The 20,893-nt window shown below is 34.5% G+C and overlaps 1 protein-coding gene across 1 annotated transcript; it reads right to left on the bottom strand.

Annotated features, from left to right (window-relative positions):
- Positions 1-1,266: 1,266 nt before the first annotated feature.
- Positions 1,267-7,494, bottom strand: LOC127098646 (dolichyl-diphosphooligosaccharide--protein glycosyltransferase subunit 1B). The gene is made up of 9 exons (XM_051037293.1): positions 7,240-7,494; positions 6,829-6,873; positions 4,740-5,371; positions 3,576-3,723; positions 2,495-2,674; positions 2,305-2,373; positions 1,854-1,943; positions 1,611-1,761; positions 1,267-1,520 (listed from the first exon to the last, which is right to left on the bottom strand). Exons 1-8 carry the CDS (start codon positions 7,351-7,353, stop codon positions 1,636-1,638), a joined length of 1,404 nt encoding a protein of 467 aa, XP_050893250.1. The 5' UTR covers positions 7,354-7,494; the 3' UTR covers positions 1,267-1,520; positions 1,611-1,635.
- Between the last annotated feature and the right edge of the window lie 13,399 nt (positions 7,495-20,893).

Below are 20,893 nucleotides of genomic sequence, written 5' to 3'. Positions count from 1 at the left end.
TATTTTCCTTAAGGATTTTTATGTACATAATCTTTAATCTTCATTTTCACTATCACTATCTAGAATCATAAACTAACTTGGATGTTTGAGTGCTTAACATGTTGAACCCCCTAGATCCACCGTATTGAAGATAGCAAACATTGGTTAACGACATTGCATTAAAGAGGGAGAATTGAGATATTTGTTATTTTGTTTGAAAAGATACTAAAAGCGGATGAAAAATATAATGTGAGTTATATTAAGGGTTTTTCTAGATTTTACTATCCCTGATTTTATTGTTTGAATCCACTCATTTTAACATTGGATGCCTATTAAATAATATTTTAACATTGGATGCCTATTAAATAACATTGTATTGGGTGCATATCCGAAAGTTGATTTCAAACCGATATAGTTTTAGAAATTTGTTTAAAAATAATCGGATAAACTTTGTTTAAAAATTCTAAGATTATATTAAACAATCGGATAAACTTTGTTTAAAAATTTGAAAAAAAGAAAAGGAGATGGTTTCGAAAAACAATTTTTTAAAAAATATAAAAAAAAACATTTAATATTTAATTTTAAATAAAATAATAAAAGAGTATTTATCATTAACATATTATTAATTTATAAAATACTATACTATAACCACATATATTATATTTAACCTCCAAACCCACGAATTAGACTCAACTACTCAGATTAATTACCTATGGCACGCTTGGAAACTAGTGTCTGCCCTTACAAATTTTCAGCAAACGAAAGCTATGTCTGCATTGGTGTTTTCAATCAAAATTGCTTTCAATTTTTTTCTCTGTAATAATTATTTAACAATAATTTTAACAAAAATATAATTAATACTATTTTGAATTTGCAACGATAATTTTAACAAAAATATAATTAATATTATTTTAAAGTTATAATTTAAAAAAACAAAAAATTATAAAAATAATGACATTTAAAAAGAAATTGATAAAGTATTTATTATTTTTCTTTAACATTTGTAAAGATTTTAAACAATAGTAATTTTAAAACAGAAAATACTTGCATCAATTTGTGTAATACATGATCAAAACAAAACCTTTTATAAACAATGTATAAACGCAAAATATTGTTTGTGTAGTTTATTTTCATTAAAAGTTGATGAAAACGGAATGCTTTATAGGTAAGACTAAGATTTAAGACAACAGACAACGCTATTAGTAGTTGTGCAGGGATATCACGATCTGGATTCGAACATATAACATCCCACTAGTGAGAGACGGTGAGGGAAGATCATGTAAGAGATGTTTTTAATTTCAGTTCGTGTATTGATTACCAAGTATAAAATTAAAATGTTTCTAATACCTGGAAATGAACAACATCATGTAAGTTTCTTACTCAACTAACATATCCTATGTTTCTTAAATGGTAGTAATGGCTCATCACTAGTTTAGAAACATGGCTTAAGATCAAATTGCTAGGAGAGGAAAGTATTACAAACAAGCATAACTATAACTGCTAAACTCCATACATGGTTGATCTGCTCAGTCCCGTGCCGCCTGTCAAACAAACAAAAATATTTGAATTTCTTAGAAGGATTGTTTTAATCATAAAATAGCAACAGTTTAAAGTGAGAATTTAACACATACCTTTCAGAATACTAGCTAGAGATGTTCATGACTTGCGAATGGAAATATCCATATGTAAATATGCCACAGACGCCGCAAAAAGCAGGAAAAAAACAGATACCAGCATCAATGGCTCAGCAAGCATGAATATAGGGTTAAAATTGTAGTATACCTACCCCCACAACAAAAACATGGTTAGAGCATGAAACAGCCAAGTTCAAAATCGGTTTAAGAAAGATATCTTAGAATTGGGTTTGGTGATACCTGGAAAGGGATGTTATGCTCGGGAACAACATTTCTCTTTTCTAGAATCACCACAGTCCTTCCCACAATGTCAAGGTATGAATACTTGGTCTACAAAAGTTCAAAGATAAAACCTTTTTAGCTGCTATAAAGATAACAAGTGAAATTCATCACTAGCACAAACAACTATATCCAGAGAAGAAAGAAATATAAATCATCTTAGGGAAACTTCTACTTTTCTTAAAATTATTGATTGTCAAAATCATTTTTTTATAACTTGTAACAAACAGACCCTATATTAGACAATGGTCTCATCATAAGACAGAGAAATGCTATGACACGGTTGTCCATCAAAGGTTGACCCCTCTAAACAAACTTTTTAAGTCAAATACTGCTGAAGCTGCATATGCAATTTGTGCAGTTGAAACAAAGCCAGTGTTGAGTAAGCAGTATTATTCCAAGAAAACATTACCTCTAGATGTTGATCTACTTGAAAAGGAATCACGGCTGACGGATTTTTGGATCCCTCTGGAAGCACAACCTAATAAAATGGTTCAAAAAGGATAAATTTAACTTCCAGTATTGCATGCAGATGCTGTTGAAATCAAAAGGCATAAATTTTACTTGATAGTAACAAATAACAAATGCAAAATCACACCCACCTTTATAATCAACTTGTCAACCACGGTCTCAGCAAGAGGGCAACCATAAGTAAAATTGAGGTATCTTCTTCCGTCCGGAGACTCAAAAAGGAAGTCTTGCAATGGTAGCCCATAACCAATGAGAAAGGTGGATTTCCAGCCTCCAAATAGAGGATATCGAGGCTCAAATTCAAGTTCTGACTGTGATTAATAAAAATGTAAAGAAGTATGAGATCAAGCCTGGCGGAATAAAACAGATTCATCATTTTGTTGGTCAACACTATAAGGTTGTCAAGATCTCGATTTAGATCTTAAAATCTTATGATTTTACGATCTCATTCACCCCCAACGATCCCGGTCCTAAGTAAAATCGTGTGTTGTAGCCAAATCGTGAAATTTTTTGTAAAATCGTTGATTTTGTGCGATCTTGGCCAGTTCCGGCCAATCAAAAGCCGAGAAGGATGACAAGATGCAAAAGCGCAACAATTAAGGTGGCAGAAATAAAGTATAAAAACTCAATTATACATGTCTAAAGAATATGACAAAAGGGTCATTTTCCAACCAATACACTTGCCTACTAAAATATATCATGTAAAAATACCTTAAATATATAGTATTATTTTTTTCGTTTTAGTAGAATCTTATAATTTTTATTACGATCTTATGTTTTACGATTTTGCTACCCCCTCTCGATCTTACAAAAACAACTAGGTAGGATCTTCCAATCTTAGCTATGATCTTATGTTTTACGATATTGCTATCCCCTCCCGATCTTATGCAAGATCTCGATCTTGACTGCCTATGTGTCCTACCTTGGTGAATTCTAGCATCCACACAACTAATAGTAGAATCTTTTCCCACTAAACATTTACAAGAAATCATCACTTCCACACATCTGCTTTTATCGACTCACTATGGTGTTAATGGCATCCAATAATACATAACCATAGATCAAATAATAAAGATTGCAGTCATGTTAACAAGAATGATATTGCTTGCAAAAGAAAAAAAAAGGAGAAAAGAAAATAAATGATGCCGTGATTATTAAAGGAGAGGTGTGAGAAAAGGCATGCTATTTTAAGATACAAATGATATATCTCACCTTTAGAAAATCTGTACGTAGATGTGAAGAGGAAATATTGCCTATTTCATCCCGGTAGTATACTGAGTGAACCCTAGGGGGTAGTTTTGCAAGAAGACTTTTAAATGAAGAAACACCACTAGCACCTGATCTAGTTTGATATTCAACCCTGTCAACAGAAAACCCCAGTTACATGTAATAAAAGAAAATTCAAATAAAGGATAAAATATTACAACTATTCCAAAGAATTTTAAAACTATACATAACCCAAAAAATATATTATATGTTAATGTTTTATAAGCCAGAAGTCAGCTGATCCATTTGAAAAGCAGCAGCCAAAACCTAGGCCTTTTCCAAATCATGACAATCCTAATACAAGAGTAATAATAACAACTGGTTGCCTACGTGATTAAAACAGTACAAAGATCCTTTTCTTCTATTAGCTACTTTAAAAATAACGATTGATCTATTTTTCCACCAAATGTTGCAATGAAACATGTAGGGCAGAGATAAATTTCAATGTTACCAAATCATCATATCAATCAGAATTGTGAGAAAATAGACAATTTGATGATTCATCTATTGATTATTGTACAATACATATCAAAAAACATTTATACAAATGACAAACAGATAAATATATTAAGGCTCGGTTTGACAATGTCAATTTTCAAGCTTATAACAGATAGCTAAAGCTTATAAACTCATCTAACCAAAATAGACCTATTTGGTAACAATTTTTTCTCATGGCCTTATAGCATTTTAAACTAGCTTATAGTGTTTTTTATAAGCTACTTCAACTATTATAAGCTCGTCATCTTTTGTCAATTTTACATTTATTATCTTAGTTGAAAAAAATTAAATATTAAAAAAAAAATTTATGTCATTTCATATTTAATATCTAGTTCAACCGCTAATTATACCAAACACTACAACTTCAACCCACTAGCTAATCCTCTATCAGTTAGCTTATCAGTTATCTGCTACATTATACCAAATAGAGCTTAAGAGGTGGGTCATGCCGCCAAATATCTAAATTCCAACTACTTCAAGATGTTGAAGACATCATTTTGCCATGTAAGTAATTATTCTTCTATTCTTTTAATCCAGACACATATTGTTCCTCAAAGAACAAAATGGAGGTCTGGAGCATGAAGAAGAATGAACAAGAGATAGCAAATATACCTTGAAAAAACACCTTTGTGTCTAGCACCAGCATGAACCAGTTTATATCGCTCTGTGATCTGTATGCTTCCCCAGTGAGATATTTCAATTTCACGTTCTAGCTCCTCGACAACGGCAAAGGGATTGTTATTTTCAAAATGAACAATTACAGGAGAATATGAATACGGGGTTTGACTGTCATATGGCCCATATCTTAGCTCTGAACCAGCTTGTTTAGTGGGCTCCAATACTGTGAATGATTCTACCCGAGCACTTGGTGTCTTGATGAAAGTTGTCTGTTCCTTGACATGATAGGGAGACAATAATATTGCACTATCATGGAAATAGACCAACTGCGGCTCTGATTGACTAATTTCTTCTGGGAAAGGTTCCAGAGAATGTGTCAATAAGTAAAGCACCTCAAGTGTTATCGATTCACCTTTGCCGAGTGGAGTTAACAAGGTTATAGCGAAAAATTTAGTTCCATTTGGTCCATCAGGTATCTCAGCGGATTTAACATCAAGAGGAACATAAGTCTTCTTCTTCTTCTTCCCGGTAGTTGCTGCAGCTTTGACTACTGCTAGATGTCCGGCTTCAGCAGGGGAAAAAGCAAGATGTACCTCTGAAGTAGGAGAAGTGCCTGAGTTTTCAACCTGAAAGGAAAGCTCTATGAAACACAATGTCTCCAAATTTGTAATAGATGTTTTAATAGATAAATTCAGTGAAAAGAAAAGAAATTAAACAAAAAAATAGGCCATTACAACTACTGATTTGTTGGTCTAAGAATCCAAATCAAGTTACAAACTTCAATAGATTGGAGCACACATGGAATGGTAACTGGCAGAGCCGAGGAGGAAGGGAACATGGGTGCCATGGTCCCGCCCAAGTTTGTGTGTTTTCTCAGTATTTATTCATATACTTATTTGATGTCCCTATTAAAGTTAATTAAAATGCCACACAGCTCTTTCATGTTATATATGTTTCGTTTGATACCTCTTACACTAATTTTCTGGCTTTGCCGCTAGAACAATGATTCCACTCCAGCTCTTTATTTCAGACAGAAGAGAATCTCCACTTCCTCCCAGAATGAGAGAACATGCATATATTACATGCATGTTGGAATGAATTGACAATTGTGATTTTTTATATCTAACTTCATTAATTATAATATTATTCAGTTCTGTTTTGGTTCCATGGACCTCGTAATCCCATTCCTTAACAAGCCAAATACTGGAATAGAAATGAGCATTCCATTCCAAACCAGTTAGATTCCATAAAAATCAGTTATGTGAATCATACATGACCAAAATGTTTGCAAAAGGTATCTCTATTCAAGTTGGATAAAACTGGGGAAAATGTCAACAAAAAAAAAATACTATTATATATGAGCAAACACCATCACGGTGTTTTGCTTAAGCTTTGACCAAACTATTAGTCCGTCACGTATGGCTACTGGTGAGAGTTTATTCTAAAGTTTCTAGAGAATTCTGAAGTTAGTTGGTGCTGATGTTTGTTAAATCTGTGAAGTCTATGATTCATTATGATAGATCTCAGGTAAAGTTTGATGAGCAAGCATTATATTAGAATAAATATTATCGGGACTATCAAATCTGTAAGCTTTTCATTCAAATCAAATTCAGCTTAGATTTAAAATCAGAAAGTTCTCTCTCTCTCTCTGGAACTCTATCAAAAACCACTTTTGAGATAAACTGAATCTGAATTAAGGTTCATTCGAACAATAATGATAATGAAACAAGATTTTTGTATGCTGGCAATTTAATGAAATAAAGCCAGGCATACACACTAAATTTAGGTATAAAAAGATCTGTTGACTGCTCTGCGCGGTAGCATCGACAATGCATGTCCAGTGTCCGATGAGTGTCAGACACCGACACATGGGATAACATCCATTTTCTCAAATCATCAGTACCGTCACTGAGTCAATGTAGTAGTGTGTCTGATGTCAGTGTTGGTGTTTCATAGCTTCACTATAATCCAATCCTTACTAAAACCTAAATGTAGAAAGCAATTTACAAACATGCAAAGTAACAACAATGACAGAAGAAAAAATTGAGTTATGATGAAAAGAGTAATAGTGTGGAAGTACTACCTTCAATGTCAAGTACACCTTAATAATGTGAGAATTCAGGTCAATCTGCAGGGATCATTAGCATATTAGTCATACAATATATAAACAAAGGATTTGAATGATTCCCAAAAACACCCTTGAAGATATACAATTCTCCAACAATCGTAGTTCACTATGATTGAGGGAAAAAATCATAGAAAAAGCGCACCTAATAGATCAATTAGATAAAAATCCCCATATAGTTTATACAAGATTTTTCCTCTAAAGTAATTTCTGCATGAATCTACAATCGAATCAATGTACCCATTTCCCAAGTTCGAATTTTTTAGACAGTGCGTACAGATCTAGCGCTAAAACAAGTGCCTTTATTACGCAACAAAGAAATGGAAATTTCCGTGAAATTTTCAATTATAATAGGAGAAGAAAGGTTACCCTGCGTTCGGCATTGATGATCTGAAGGTGTTGGGAAGGAGATGAGTTTACAGGAATGGAGAGATGGAGGAAGAAAAAGAGCACTGCAATTTTGAGCAGAGCTTCCATGACCATTGGTGCAGTTGACGAATTGAAGACTCTCCCAACTCAGTTCTCTCTATAGACAGTTTATGGGCTCAATTTTACTTTCATACCAAACAAAAAAATGTGAGTTACTATCCTCCCCTCCCATTTTATTTATGACTACCTTCACCATTGTAATACCTACTAGTTACACGTCTAAAATAATAACCAAATGGTATTAATAATTAGTATTTGATACATTAATACAAACATATGGAATTTAATTGGATAAAATTTTACAACAATACAATCCCAGCGGTCAATACATCAGACAATATTTTTAATATAACGTTTCATCAAGGGCTATGTGTTAAATGTATAGATGCGAGGCCAATCCAATTATTTATTTTTTTGAAAATTATGCAATAACGTAGGATGAGATACTAATCTAAGTGGAGTTTCGATATAAACCATTAAACCTCTCACTCTCCTTCTAGTCAATCAAGATTGTCTTGGAATGTTCATCAAGAAGTGTATATTCATCCACCAAGGTCTGACTATCAACTAAAAAACCTCTGACCATCTCATAGAACATTTAACTAATCACTCTTACACATGTGATTTACTACACGGAAGTAGAATACCTAACCATCACGTTTTCCCAAATTGTCAAGTTAAGATAAAAATATATTTAAATGCTGGTATATATATATATATATATATATATATTATATATATATATATATATTATATATATATATATATATAATATATATATATATATATATATATATATATATATATATAATATATATATATATATATCATTTTTTATTTTTCATTTGCAAATTGTTGAATTCATAGATTGTGCGATCAATATGTTTGGTTAAAGTTTTGTTGATAACATTTTGAAAACGGTTTTGTTATGTTGAATACAATTCATTAGATTGTAGTTGTTTTTTCAAATCAACAAAATCATAGAAAATTATAAATAAAATTGATTGTACACAAGTATTCGATAATTTGCCTCAATTAAGTTTGTGTATTTTGTCATTGGAAATAGCCTTCACCTTTAGCTATATCATTCAAACGATTATTTTTAAACATATTGATTCATGACAAAAGAAATAACGGTAGTGGGAAGATTAAGTTTTTTTAAACTTTATTGGTCCATCATAGGTATAGGATACCCCACAAAATGGAAGTTCAAACGTTCCTCCGAACTGATATCTATGAATATCAATGTCTACTCCTTTTACAGATGACTTTAGGGATATATCTTCAAATTTTAGGTTGCAGTAGAACTCTCTTACAAGATTCGGGAACACTTAATCCAATATTTTTTATGAACAATTCCCTTAAAAACCCTTGGCAGATGTGCACATACTGCTTGAAGTTATTGAGAAAATTTTCCTCCATAACAACATGTTGTAGTACCCTAAGGTTGGATATTTCGTTCCTTTCTTTATTTTTTAGGTTGAACTTTCCACAACAATATTCTTGAAAAAGAACTTATAGAGTGGAGGCATTTTGTTAGAGTCATATATGATGATACTTATGGCACAGAATAAAACTCACATAAAACACAAGAAGAAGAGACAAAAGGATGATGCAAAATAAATGAATAAGATTACCTATTTATATAGTTCCTTATGATAATTTAGACGTACAAAAACTCTACAAAATCCTTGAAGATGTGGCCCAGAAAATATCAGAACCAAAACTTTCCAAAACATTCCTTATTTCAAGAAGTTTCGTACTAGAACTTTGGGGATCTACATCATGTGAAACTAGAAGGAACAAGTTGGAAGAAAAATTTTATGGAAAAACAGTGATAACTGTTAGACTTTTCACCTTGGGGCATAAGGAACGGCGTTATCACCAGGAATTGTTGAGATGAAAGTAATCGTAGGCTCGGGAATCAAGTGGAAAAGATTCAAGATGACAAAGAATTTGAGCAAAGTTAATTGTAGTGCACTAACATGTCAAGAAGAGATGCTAGTATGAAGTGTAAATTTCGAGGATAAAATTATTTTAAGAGGGTAGATTGTAATATCCCAGTCTGAAGCATTGAATTAAAACCCGCTTATTCGCCAAATGATAGAGTTATGATACCAAAGGTAAAATCACAATTTACCATTGGGGTTATTTTGGTAAATTCTCAATAACTCTACATGGAATATTAAGTCAAGTACATGCCTAATGTAGTGAAATCATGTTTGGACCACTTATCCACTTAAAGAAAGGAAATGGAATTTTGGAGATCTCCTTCATTAAGGGGATGGTAGAATAGTCGTTTGCTTGGCTATTATATAGATATGAGAAGAGGTTGAAGCGAGAACATATTCATTATTCTTCTCAGCACCTCGCACATGAACCATTTGAGGAAAATAAAAGAGACTCTCCAAGGCCACCACTCCGCATTCAAGCAAGATTTTTTTTTCTAAACTATCAAGCATTGGGTCAAGCATGTAAATGATCATGTAAGAGATAATTTATCCATAAAACCTTCATAATTAATAGATAGCAAGAAGAATTAGAGTGTGGGTGCATGTGGATGAAAAAGGGAAGAGATCATCATCATCATCACCCCCTTTGATCTGAAATTGATCAAGTCATCCAACAATACCAATTTGATTCATAGTCCCACACTATTCCTTTGCAAGAAACCTCGTTCTTCAAAGTTTGTACTCTATCAAATCTAAATTGCAAATTATTATCATCTAAGATTTACCAAGATGATCCTTCGGTTACCATTACTCCTTCAATTGAACTCACTGTTCTTCGAAGCTTTCACTTGGTTGAATCCAACTTGCTAAGATGCATATTAAGACTCAGAGGATGTCGTCCAATATACATAAACACTAAATTACTCATTCAAACAAAATATTTTTATGCTTCATAATACTAAGATGCACATTAAGGCTCATAGGATGTCGTCCAATATACATAAACACTAAATTACTCATTCAACCAAAATGTTTTTATGCTTCCTAATACTAAGATGCACATTAAGAATCATAGTATATCGTCCAATATACATAAACACTAAAGCATTCTAGTTTTGACATCATATAAAATATATCTAACGGAAAGTTTCACTCACATGGTTTTTTCTCTCAGATACACCATTCCATTGTGGTGTTCTAGGAGGAGTAAGTTATGATATAATCTCACACTCTTTTAGTTGGTCACTAAATTCAAGGTTTAAATATTCACCACCTATATTTTATCAAAGGGTTTTAATATTCTTACATAGTTGGTTTTGTACTTCATTTTTTAACTCCGCGAAGAAAAAGAAGAAGAAGGATCCTAAATCCAGGTTCAAACTCGCAATGGAAACACTAGAAAGTGAAGGTGAGTTCACCAAAGGTAACACCAAAGATTTATGTTCCATCTTTCAATTTAACAATGTTATTGTCTCCCACCTCCTATGTTATACTTATCGTGGTAGCGTCAAATAAACGACGAGTTCATAGTTAATATGCCCAGATACATAGAGTTCATTATTAAAGTTTGGCGTCGATCAAATATCGATGTGCCTATGATAGGCACCACAAGATTTCCACTTGATGCACTGGGGTCTCCTCTGGTCGAACTATAATAATAAAGAAGCCATGTCCCCTCCAAGAATGCTTTGGGTCGACATTCACTTATGATCCCTCATCCAACATCATATATCATCACCGACCCTCGAAAAATCACCAGATGATAAGAGTGGGCCGAGCTCCATTAACGGAGGTTGGAGAGTTCTCATCCCAATGAACTTCACCTTCACCCGACCATCCTTCTAGGTCATGGGAAAGTAGACCATAAGATCACTTTCTTGTTAGCGAATCATTATCCTCCTGATAACCACTTGAGGTAGATACCCACTCAGGAGTAAGATGGGACCCGAGACACTCACTCCCTGTGATAAAAAACACATCGTTGGAGCATTGGACATAGCAATTCTACGGGCCTAAAGAGTCAAATCTCGTCCTCAAGCTACATCCCCCATGAAGCTGGCCACTCAGTGTTGCGTCGACATGAAAATAGGAAGTGGGACGTTTCGACACCTCTTCCAACTGAAGTAGACGTCTTAAAGAAGAAAAGTTCACACTTAGGCCCTAAGGAAGGACAACAACCAAATACTCAAGATGACATTCGTCCACAATAGAGTCACCATTAAAGGTATATCTAGCTAGTTATTTGGTTTGTTTCTTTGTAACGAATTCAATCCATTATATATATATATATATATATATATATATATATATATATATATATATATATATATATATATATATATATATAATATATATATATATATATTATATATATATATTGCTCAATATAGGGGTAACAAAGATGAAATGCATGATTGCGTATTTGATACAAACTTAATGCATTTCTGCGATTCTGACACGCCTTAAACGCATTCAATGCTTACTTGTGTATCAAATACAAACTTAATGCATTTAGGTGATTCTGACACGACTTAAACACATTATATGTTTGATTATGTATCAGATAGAGACTTAATGCATTTCTGTGATTCTGATGTCCACCTCGATTCGATCTAAGCCTCGGGGAGGAACAATGATCCTACCCTTGGCCAAGGAATTGTCCTATATGACGTGAAGAGTAATACAAAGACACAACAATATCATAATGAATTTGTCTATCCCATGTTTCTCCCTAGGGAGTACATACAACTCGCCAAATACATTGCACTATTAAATACACTATTGCCGCAAGGGCTAAATACAATGAAGGAGCATAGCAACCAAAAACGATATCTAACATCATGTTGCGCTTTTAACCATAAATTACAAAAACATGAAAATTCAAGAGGCATATCTACCACTTTATTTCAATATAATGTATTGGTTCCTTCTTAAAGCAAGCAGTCATGGTTCTCACACCCGGAACAGATATCTCGTCCCATCCAATAGACATCGGTGGTCCTACATATGCAAACAAACTATGTTATGCAGGGAGAAGGAACAACCAAAGACACATCATAACAATAACAATAAAATGAAGCTAAATGAAAATCTCTAAGCTAAATAATACCAAAATAGTTGAGGTAAAGGCATTTTTATTAATATTAATAATTGTTACACTTATACACAAAAAGCACGGGAAACATTATAGAAAACAAAATAATACAAAGGAAAAGAAAGATCAGGCCGAAGCATATGGAGCTTAGGTACCATGGTTACCCTCTTGAGCCACCCCAAGAGCAACTTGAAACGAGTCTTGTGTCTCAGCCAAAATTATGGCATCAGGGCATAACTTCCTCGCATGTTCCATAACTCGGTCACGGACCCCAAGCATCAGGTCATATTTCTTTTTTCCAAGTATCAATTTCTTTGGTGGGATTACATGGAGCTAAGATGTCTCCCTAACCAGCAGAGACAAGGGAGAATATTGAAGCAGCCGTGAACATACTATAAGTGACCTTGAAGACGAGTTTCATTTTTCCCCCTCAGGGCAATTCTGAATGAAGGATGAATCTGATGTCGAAATGGTAGTAGTAATAGTAGTATTCTCTTGAGTGCAAGGAAACCAGAAAGAGGAGATGTCTGGCATCCGTGTGAGGGTAGTTACCTCCCCACAAACACCATATTTGACAACACGAGTTTATTTTGGAGAACTATCATCCTAGGAGGAGTGTTTTTCTTCATTTTGGGTCCTCTTTGTTGAAATTTGAGGCGGGGTCGACTCCCCCACAGTTAAAGTGGTTGCAACATCCATAAAATGATTTACCTCGGGTGCAGGGGGAAAAGTTTCAGCAAACAAGGTATGAGCTAGCGTCGAAGCAGAAGTAATGGTCACCAGAGAAGGCACCACGACTAGAATACCTTGAGAATTTTCAAGTTTGTAGAACAACTTCATCTTGTTCACCTTTTATGTGCTATTTGCAAAACGCAATCACGCATGTCAGAAAAAAAACACGAGGATTTTGCTCTCACCTAATATCGTTTTCCTTTCCTCCTAGCTAACTGCACTCAAAATAACATGAGTGTCAATGTGCATTTTTCTCACCTCGGTAGGGGGAACCTCACTAAGGCTGAACCCTTCCTCATATCCAATCCCCTTAAACCAATATTATATTTCCTCTTTCATCGCCACTTCCTCTAAATAAAGGGAACCTGGCTTTGTGCATTAGGAGTGAGCGTCCCATTTAACGTGGATTTTAGACCAATAATTAGGATATGAAATATGGAATAAATGAGGAGAATCGGTAGAGAGGTAGCAAAAAACAAGATGGATTGTGGGTGTGAGGGGCTTTACCAGTAAGAAACATCCTAAAAAATCGCCCCAATCCAGAGTAAAGGGATTAAACTAAGGATTTACCTGATGAAAGCTAATGAGCCTTTGATTCCAAAAAGTTATCTTGAGAAGTACACCTTGGGTGAAATAAATTAAGGAATTATCCAAGAGAATGTATCTAAATTAATGATCGGCGTACAACCAACATACCCTCATGAACGCCTAAGACCCTAGTTGAAGCTTTGGAAAGGGGAAACTTTCAAGTACTTCAAGACGACTATTTAAAAGTCAGAAAAAGGCAACTGCAACCCTATTCTTGTGAACATACATTTGTAGAACGGGATCACACAATTGTCAAAAGAGTTGTATATTCTATTTTTCGGTGCTAGTGGAAAAGCCAACCGTTCCATGAAATTGTCGACCATAATTCCAGCTGCATCTATAGCAACCTCAGTGCTTAGAACTGATGAAATGCCTATTACTTTTGTGTCTACTCCTTCATACTCCCATGCGTTTGGCAGATCTCAAAGATCCAAGTAGGTTTTCACTTTAGAATCTCGAGCATGTTCTCTCCTTTATCGATTGGCTTGTATTTCCTTCTCGAATAAGATGCGATGGGGCATAGGGACTTCAACGCGATTAACCTCTCCACCAATGTTCAATATAAGATTTCCCGATGAAGATGTTCATTCCTCCAAGGAATTCCCAAATACCCTTTATGAACCAGAATCGTCAGATATGGGTATTGTAAGACCCCAATTTTGACCCTAAGATCTCTCATGCAATCTCATCATATGCATTAGCATTGGGATCATACCTTGGCATCCTCCTTACCCCTCTTTCATTGGGTTTGTTTTGGGAGAGATCACCAAGCACCATGTGATTGTATCATACTTATATATTATCATTTTTACTAAACAAAATACCAAAAAATATGTCTTTGTATTTGTTTAACTCTTTTGTAGGTACGACATGATCACCATTGATCTATCAAGTTCACATCTAGGGTTTAAGACCCTCATTGCTAAGAGTACAACCAAGGATTGATCCATAATGGCACTAAGCATCATATATGAGTCCCAATGATCTTTACATGTTATTTTGATCAAGATTTCTTCAAGAGTTTGGAGTTGGTTTACCTTGGAAACCTTAGTTTACTTGGGTATCTTGAGTAACTTCTTTAACAAGTTTCTTCACCAATTGATCTAATTTCTCATGGCACACTTCAAAATTCATCATCTTATGCATATATGATCTACCATGAGCCTAAAAAGTCAAGAGAATTGCATGATAGCAAGTTGGTTGATGGTGGTTGGCCAAATGAATTCATCTCATCAAAACTGGGTCTCCCTAGACCCTATCTCCTACACTTTTCATCATATGAAAATGATTTTAAGAGAAATGTTACTCTAAATGACATTCCAAACCACTTTCATGTTGAGGTCTAAAGATAATTTTGCTTGGAAAGTCATTTTCTATGTTGAAACATTATAGGTCATTTTGTCTAAACCCTAATTTGAAAGTCAACTTCCCAAGGCCATAACTTGCTCCTTTTTTATGATATGAAAGATGTCCAAGTTGAACAATCCAATTCAATATGTCTACTTCAACTTTTATGTTTTGAGTGAGAGCTAAATCAACTTTTATGATCATATGATATGAGGATACATTATAGGTCATTTTGGACCAATACCATTGAACAAGTGATTTTCCTCAACTTCAAAAATGCATAACTCACTCATTATAAATCCAAATGATGTCAAATTGGTGACCATTTTGAATTTATTTGAAATAGATACAACTTTGATTAAGACACTTTTCTCATTTGGATCTCACATAAAAAGTTAGGCAAGGTGGAATAATGAAGTATGAGACTTGACACTTAGAAAAAATTTCAACATGTTGAAATTTCCAAACTTACACCTTAAAATTCACCATGATCCAAGTTCCAAATGGAAAAGTGTTCAACATAAGACTTGTTCCTCTTGATCTAAGCTTTCCAAAAAGTCCTAATTCATTCATTTTGGACAAGGTTTGATAGGGTTGCGCATGGTGTTAACAGGCCTACATCAGTTGGCAAAATCAAATCTTCAAATGATCACATAACCTTACCTTGCCATTCAAGCTTGATTCAAACCTCAATACAGTTGATTTTGGACTTGATTTCATTGCTTCATGGGCCTGTACATGCCCATGCACACGTGCCATTCACATTGCTAAAATTGGACAAAATTTCAAATGTGCAAATAACATTCCATGTTGCTATAAATAGAGACCATTTGTGCTCATTTCAAAGGATCCTTACGCGCCAGCTTTGCCTCCACACTTCAAACCCTCACATTTGAAAGGAAAACCTGAGAATTTTCATTTGAAAATTTAGTTTAAATCTCACTGTTTGGAGATTAAAAAACTCCAGGATCCAAAGCTTTGTACCAATCCTAAGCCATTTCTACAAGCTACTAGAACAACATCAAACACGAATTGAAGCAAGAGAGATCAAGTTCTGCACAACATTGAAGGTATTTTCCAGATTTTTTCTTCTCTTCAATTCTCACTCAATTCTCATCAATTCTCTTGGATCTTTGGTTGTCTGAAGTCCTACCAATATAGGCAAGAAGATTGAGTTGCTTTGAGGTCAAGTCGAAGCAACTCAGTTAACACACCTCAAGATTCAACTCCTCATATCTCTCTATATATTTGGAGTTAGTTAAAATTGAGGTGATATTCGCGATTTACGCCATTTTATCTTTCAGATCACGTCCTCCTTTTTCATTTAAGTCATGGTGATGATTGAACCAGTCCGGTGAGGCTCGCCTGAGAAGGTGACCGAAGATTTGCTCTGGTGGTGCATTGGCACGGTTCAGAACCATTGATCCATTTCAAAATGTTTTAATCTTGAGCGTACATATTGATTACCATGCGTGTGATTAGTTGACTCAGGTGCATTGTAGAACGCGCACGCTCAGCCACTTTATCTGCCACCTCAATTAATGAGGAAGATCAAGTGGTCCACGTTTTTTTATAATTTCTGATTTTTATTTTATTTCCTTGATTTTCATTAATTCATATTAATTTTAATATTGATCAAAAAAATATGAGAGTTTCACCAAAAAAATTTAAATAAAATCCTCTTTCATATTTTGAATTAAAATTATTTTTTGGATCATTATTAATATTTTTCATGATTTAATTGGTTTTATGAATATTTTAAATTGTTTAAAAATACTTTTGAGTTTCCAAAAATTCTGAAATTTTTTCTCCAAGGTCCTTTGATCTTGTTTGACCTATGATAAATCTCATGGCCATTTATTTGGTGTTTTGATGAGGTTTTAGGAAATTGACCAACCATATTTAATTTAATGTATTATTTTTAGTATTTTTAATTGAATAAATGCCAAATAAATTGTGTAGAGCCATTTGGATTGACTTTGTAAGTTTGACTTGTGTTGTTGGGCCTTGGTCAAGGTTGATTTGACTTTGTTAAGTTAAGATCATTGGATTTAGGGGATTGATGAAATGTATATTCCATCTCCCAAAATGAATGAATGATCTTAATTTGGTAGAAACCCTCCTTTGTCCAATTTGAGTTTGATCCATTTCCCCTCCCCCTTCATCTAATTCCCCTTCTTTATGCATTTATGTCATGGACCTATGATGTCTCAATATCCTAAGGCTAGTTGATTGCAAAATCAACATAAGTATGGATGAGATTAGGCCCCCACTTTTGCATATTCTTTTTGTGTGTGGTATGTTTCATGAGCATAGTTCATTATACTATGGCTCTAACATGCATTAAAACCAAAATTCTATTGTCCGGCCTCAAATAATTGTGACTTCTACATAAGTCCAATTATGATTTCTGAACATAGCGCTAAATTTTTGACACAAAAGACATAACATTCTAGTTAGTGAGATTGTAAGTCTCCCCTCTTTCATGGTATTGTGTGGAAACTTGGTCTTTTTTCCTTCCTTTAGAAGATGTTTTGGTTCAAGGATCCATGCTTGTGATAAGTGGGTTAAGTGTTCTCTAAAGAATGACTTAAAAAAGCAAAAGCAATACTAACTTCTAACTCATTAACAACTAACATTTAATTTCAAGTCATTTACTTTTAATGCACTTTATTTTTTAAGTCTTATTCATTTATCATTATTCATACCATTCTAATTGTTTATGTTAATATCATTTTCACTTTGTCCACTTTGACCATATTTTGTGATATATTTTGTTTGTGTTTGTTTATGTGGTCTTTGACTACTAATGTACATAATAAGAACAAAAACCCTAAAAAACTTCTTGTGTGGATTGTTGGTTTGATCTGAGACAATTGGACTTAGAATTTAGGCAACACTCCCTATGCAAAGGACTTGGACAATGCCAACTTTCATGTAACCAAGTGCTTGTGATTTGAAACTTCATCTGATACACTATTGAAAATCCATTTGAGTTCATCTGCAACATGATCATTGTGAAGCTGTTATTTTGAACCTGTGACTTGTGGCATTATGGAATTCATTTGCTACATGGGCAAATTGGAAAAAGATCATGGGGTTGCTAAGCTTGGATGTGGCTATATTTATTTGATGCCTTGCTCTTCAAGTTGATATTTTATGCATTATTTGTTGCTTGATTCTAATATCCAAAGGAATTTGGGTTTTTATATGACATTCTTGTCTATTGGATTGCAGCCCATTTGTCGGATCTTTTCAACTCTCAACTTTTAAATTTATGCTTAGGATTAGTCTCTTCATCTCCTCCTCATTTCTTTAATTTCAAAATCTCTCTCTCCTTTTAAAAACTTCTTTGCCTGTGCTTGTTTTCTAAACTTTGACCACTTTGTAAACTAGAAACTTTGGCCTTATGTCATTGCATTTTTAAACTTCTTCTCTCAATCAAACTTGTAAATATACATAATTATACTTAACTTAAAATTTTCAAAAGGCAAAAAGAACTAACTCATTTAAGCTATTTTAGCCTGTGTGCCTTTCAAACTTAATCTTTGTTAAAAGCAATGCATCCACTTTTGAAATTTATACCACGAACTACGAGGTTTTGATCCCTCATTTTTATGTTGGTACGTAGGCACAAGTCCAAAGGTCTTGTCAAACACAAAAATATAATTAATGAATTCTTTTTGCGTCCCTCCATTCTGTCTGTTTGCAAACATAATTTGTACAAAAACACTTATGCATATGAAAAAGGGCTCCATAGGAGTACCTGAGACACTTTGGGTGCTAACACCTTCCCTCTGTGTAACCAACCCCCTTACCTGTAATCTCTGACATTTTATTAGTTTTGATTTGAAAACTTCTTATCTTTTGGGTTTTGTTCGTACATTTCCCTTTTCCCTTGGAAACAATAAAAGCGCGGTGGCGACTCTGGTTTTATTGACGTCTAACTTATCCATAGCTTGATGGTCATGAATTTGCCGCTACAGAAATTAAGTGGCGACTCTGCTGGGGAGTAGTCTCCAGTGGGTTTAGCCTACTTTTTTGTGTGTATATAATTGTATATATTTGATATATGTATACTTGTTTGTGTGATATGATCTGCTTGTTGTGCTTGGTGATCTCTGAGTGGTGAGATAAGTTCTAACCCGAACTTGAGTGCAATTAAGATAGAAGGATGGTATAGTCATGTTCGACTTATGTGGAGTAGTCCTTAACAAGTTGACTTGAGACCCATCTACTCAGTGGAGACCCTTTTGGATTTGGAAATGTCACACAAGTATTTGTGGTTAGGCATTACTATCTCTGATTTATCGTCCGAGAAGCTGAGGACCGTAGAACATTTAACCCCTCTTGGCCTATTTAGGACGTAGTGCGGAGACTGCTCAATTGTAAACTTGATCACAGTTGTTACGCGATACTACACTCAGACGAGTTTCTCTTGAGAATATTATGGGTTGATGAGTCAGTCATCCAAACCTGTAATATCCGATAGATGGAATTAAGACTCTGGGAACTTTTTAGAACATGACCTACAAGTTTTTATCCTTAGTTCACTCCTTTGGGATGGCTCTTACCCAGACTCCATGCTCGTGACTTACAAAAAACCCTTGATTCTTGGTTGATCCAATCAAGTCTTGTCAATATCAATGGAACTTGGGTGTTGATAAGGTGTAAACCATAATCCACCAAAATGGATGATTGATCTTGACAATGACTCGGTTTATCCCTTGAACTTTGTTTATTTGCCTTGTGTGTGATCCCTTATTTGTGATTGTTACATTCATGCATTCATGTGCATCATAACATTCGTCACACGAAAATTTCAAGGAACTGAGGTATTATTTGCAAATATTTTCAGACCATGGATTACGGACGAAGGAACACTAAGAAGTACAATTTCAGATGTCCCGACTTGAAAGAGTTAAAGAAGCTAGCATCTTATGTATTAGATCCCTTAGACTTCAAACAACACCATGGGAAACTTCTTTCTATCTTGTCTACTGATGTGGTTGAAGGACTGTTGAGTGTGTTGGTGCAATTGTATGATCCTATTTACTGTTGCTTCACTTTTCCGGATTATCAGCTTATGCCTACTTTGTTGGATGATATGTACTTCTCTTTGCATCTAAGGAATTCTAAGGGTGGTGGAACTATTGTCTGTTGCATTCATCTTCTGTACAAGTGGTTTATTTCTCACTTGCCTCAGACGCATGCTTTTGTGGAGAACAAACAATGTCTACGATGGTCTCAGAGACTTATGTCTCTCACCAATGATGATATAGTTTGGTATGATCATTCTTTAAGCAGTTTGGAGATTGTTGATAGTTGTGGTGAATTCTCTAATGTGCCTCTCATTGGTACACAAGGAGAAATCAACTACAATCTTGCTTTGGCTCGTCGTCAACTTGGGTTCCCCTTGAGAGACAAACCTAATAACACTTTGTTATAAGGTCTTTTATATCAAAAGGGTAAAGATCCCCAACATTTGAAGCAGAAGATTGTGCATGCTTGGCATAATGTTCCTAGGAAAGGAAGATTCGAGCTTGGTCCGTGCAATTGTGTAGCTTTGGAAGCTTACACTCTTTGGGTGAAGAATAGAGCTTTGGAGTTGAAGATGCCTTATCCTTGTGAAAGACCTATGTTTATGGTTTTGGTTGAGCCATTATATCTCCCTAACCAAGATATAGAGGATTTGGAAGACGCACTCACCAAGATAAAGCGAGAGAAAGATATGTGGGAAGAACGTTTCCATGCTTTGAGTAGAAAGCATGGGGAGTTACAACTTGAGTCTAAGGACAAAGATGCACTTATTGAGCTTCTTGAAGACCGAGTGACAAAGAGACAGAGACAACTAAAGGTTTTCATCTTCCTCTAGCATGCC

This window comes from Lathyrus oleraceus, chromosome 6, assembly GCF_024323335.1.
Source record: "Lathyrus oleraceus cultivar Zhongwan6 chromosome 6, CAAS_Psat_ZW6_1.0, whole genome shotgun sequence".
NCBI lineage: Eukaryota > Viridiplantae > Streptophyta > Magnoliopsida > Fabales > Fabaceae > Lathyrus > Lathyrus oleraceus.
The sequence above is the reverse complement of the archived record's forward strand: the minus strand, read 5'-3'. Positions and strand labels throughout refer to the sequence as shown.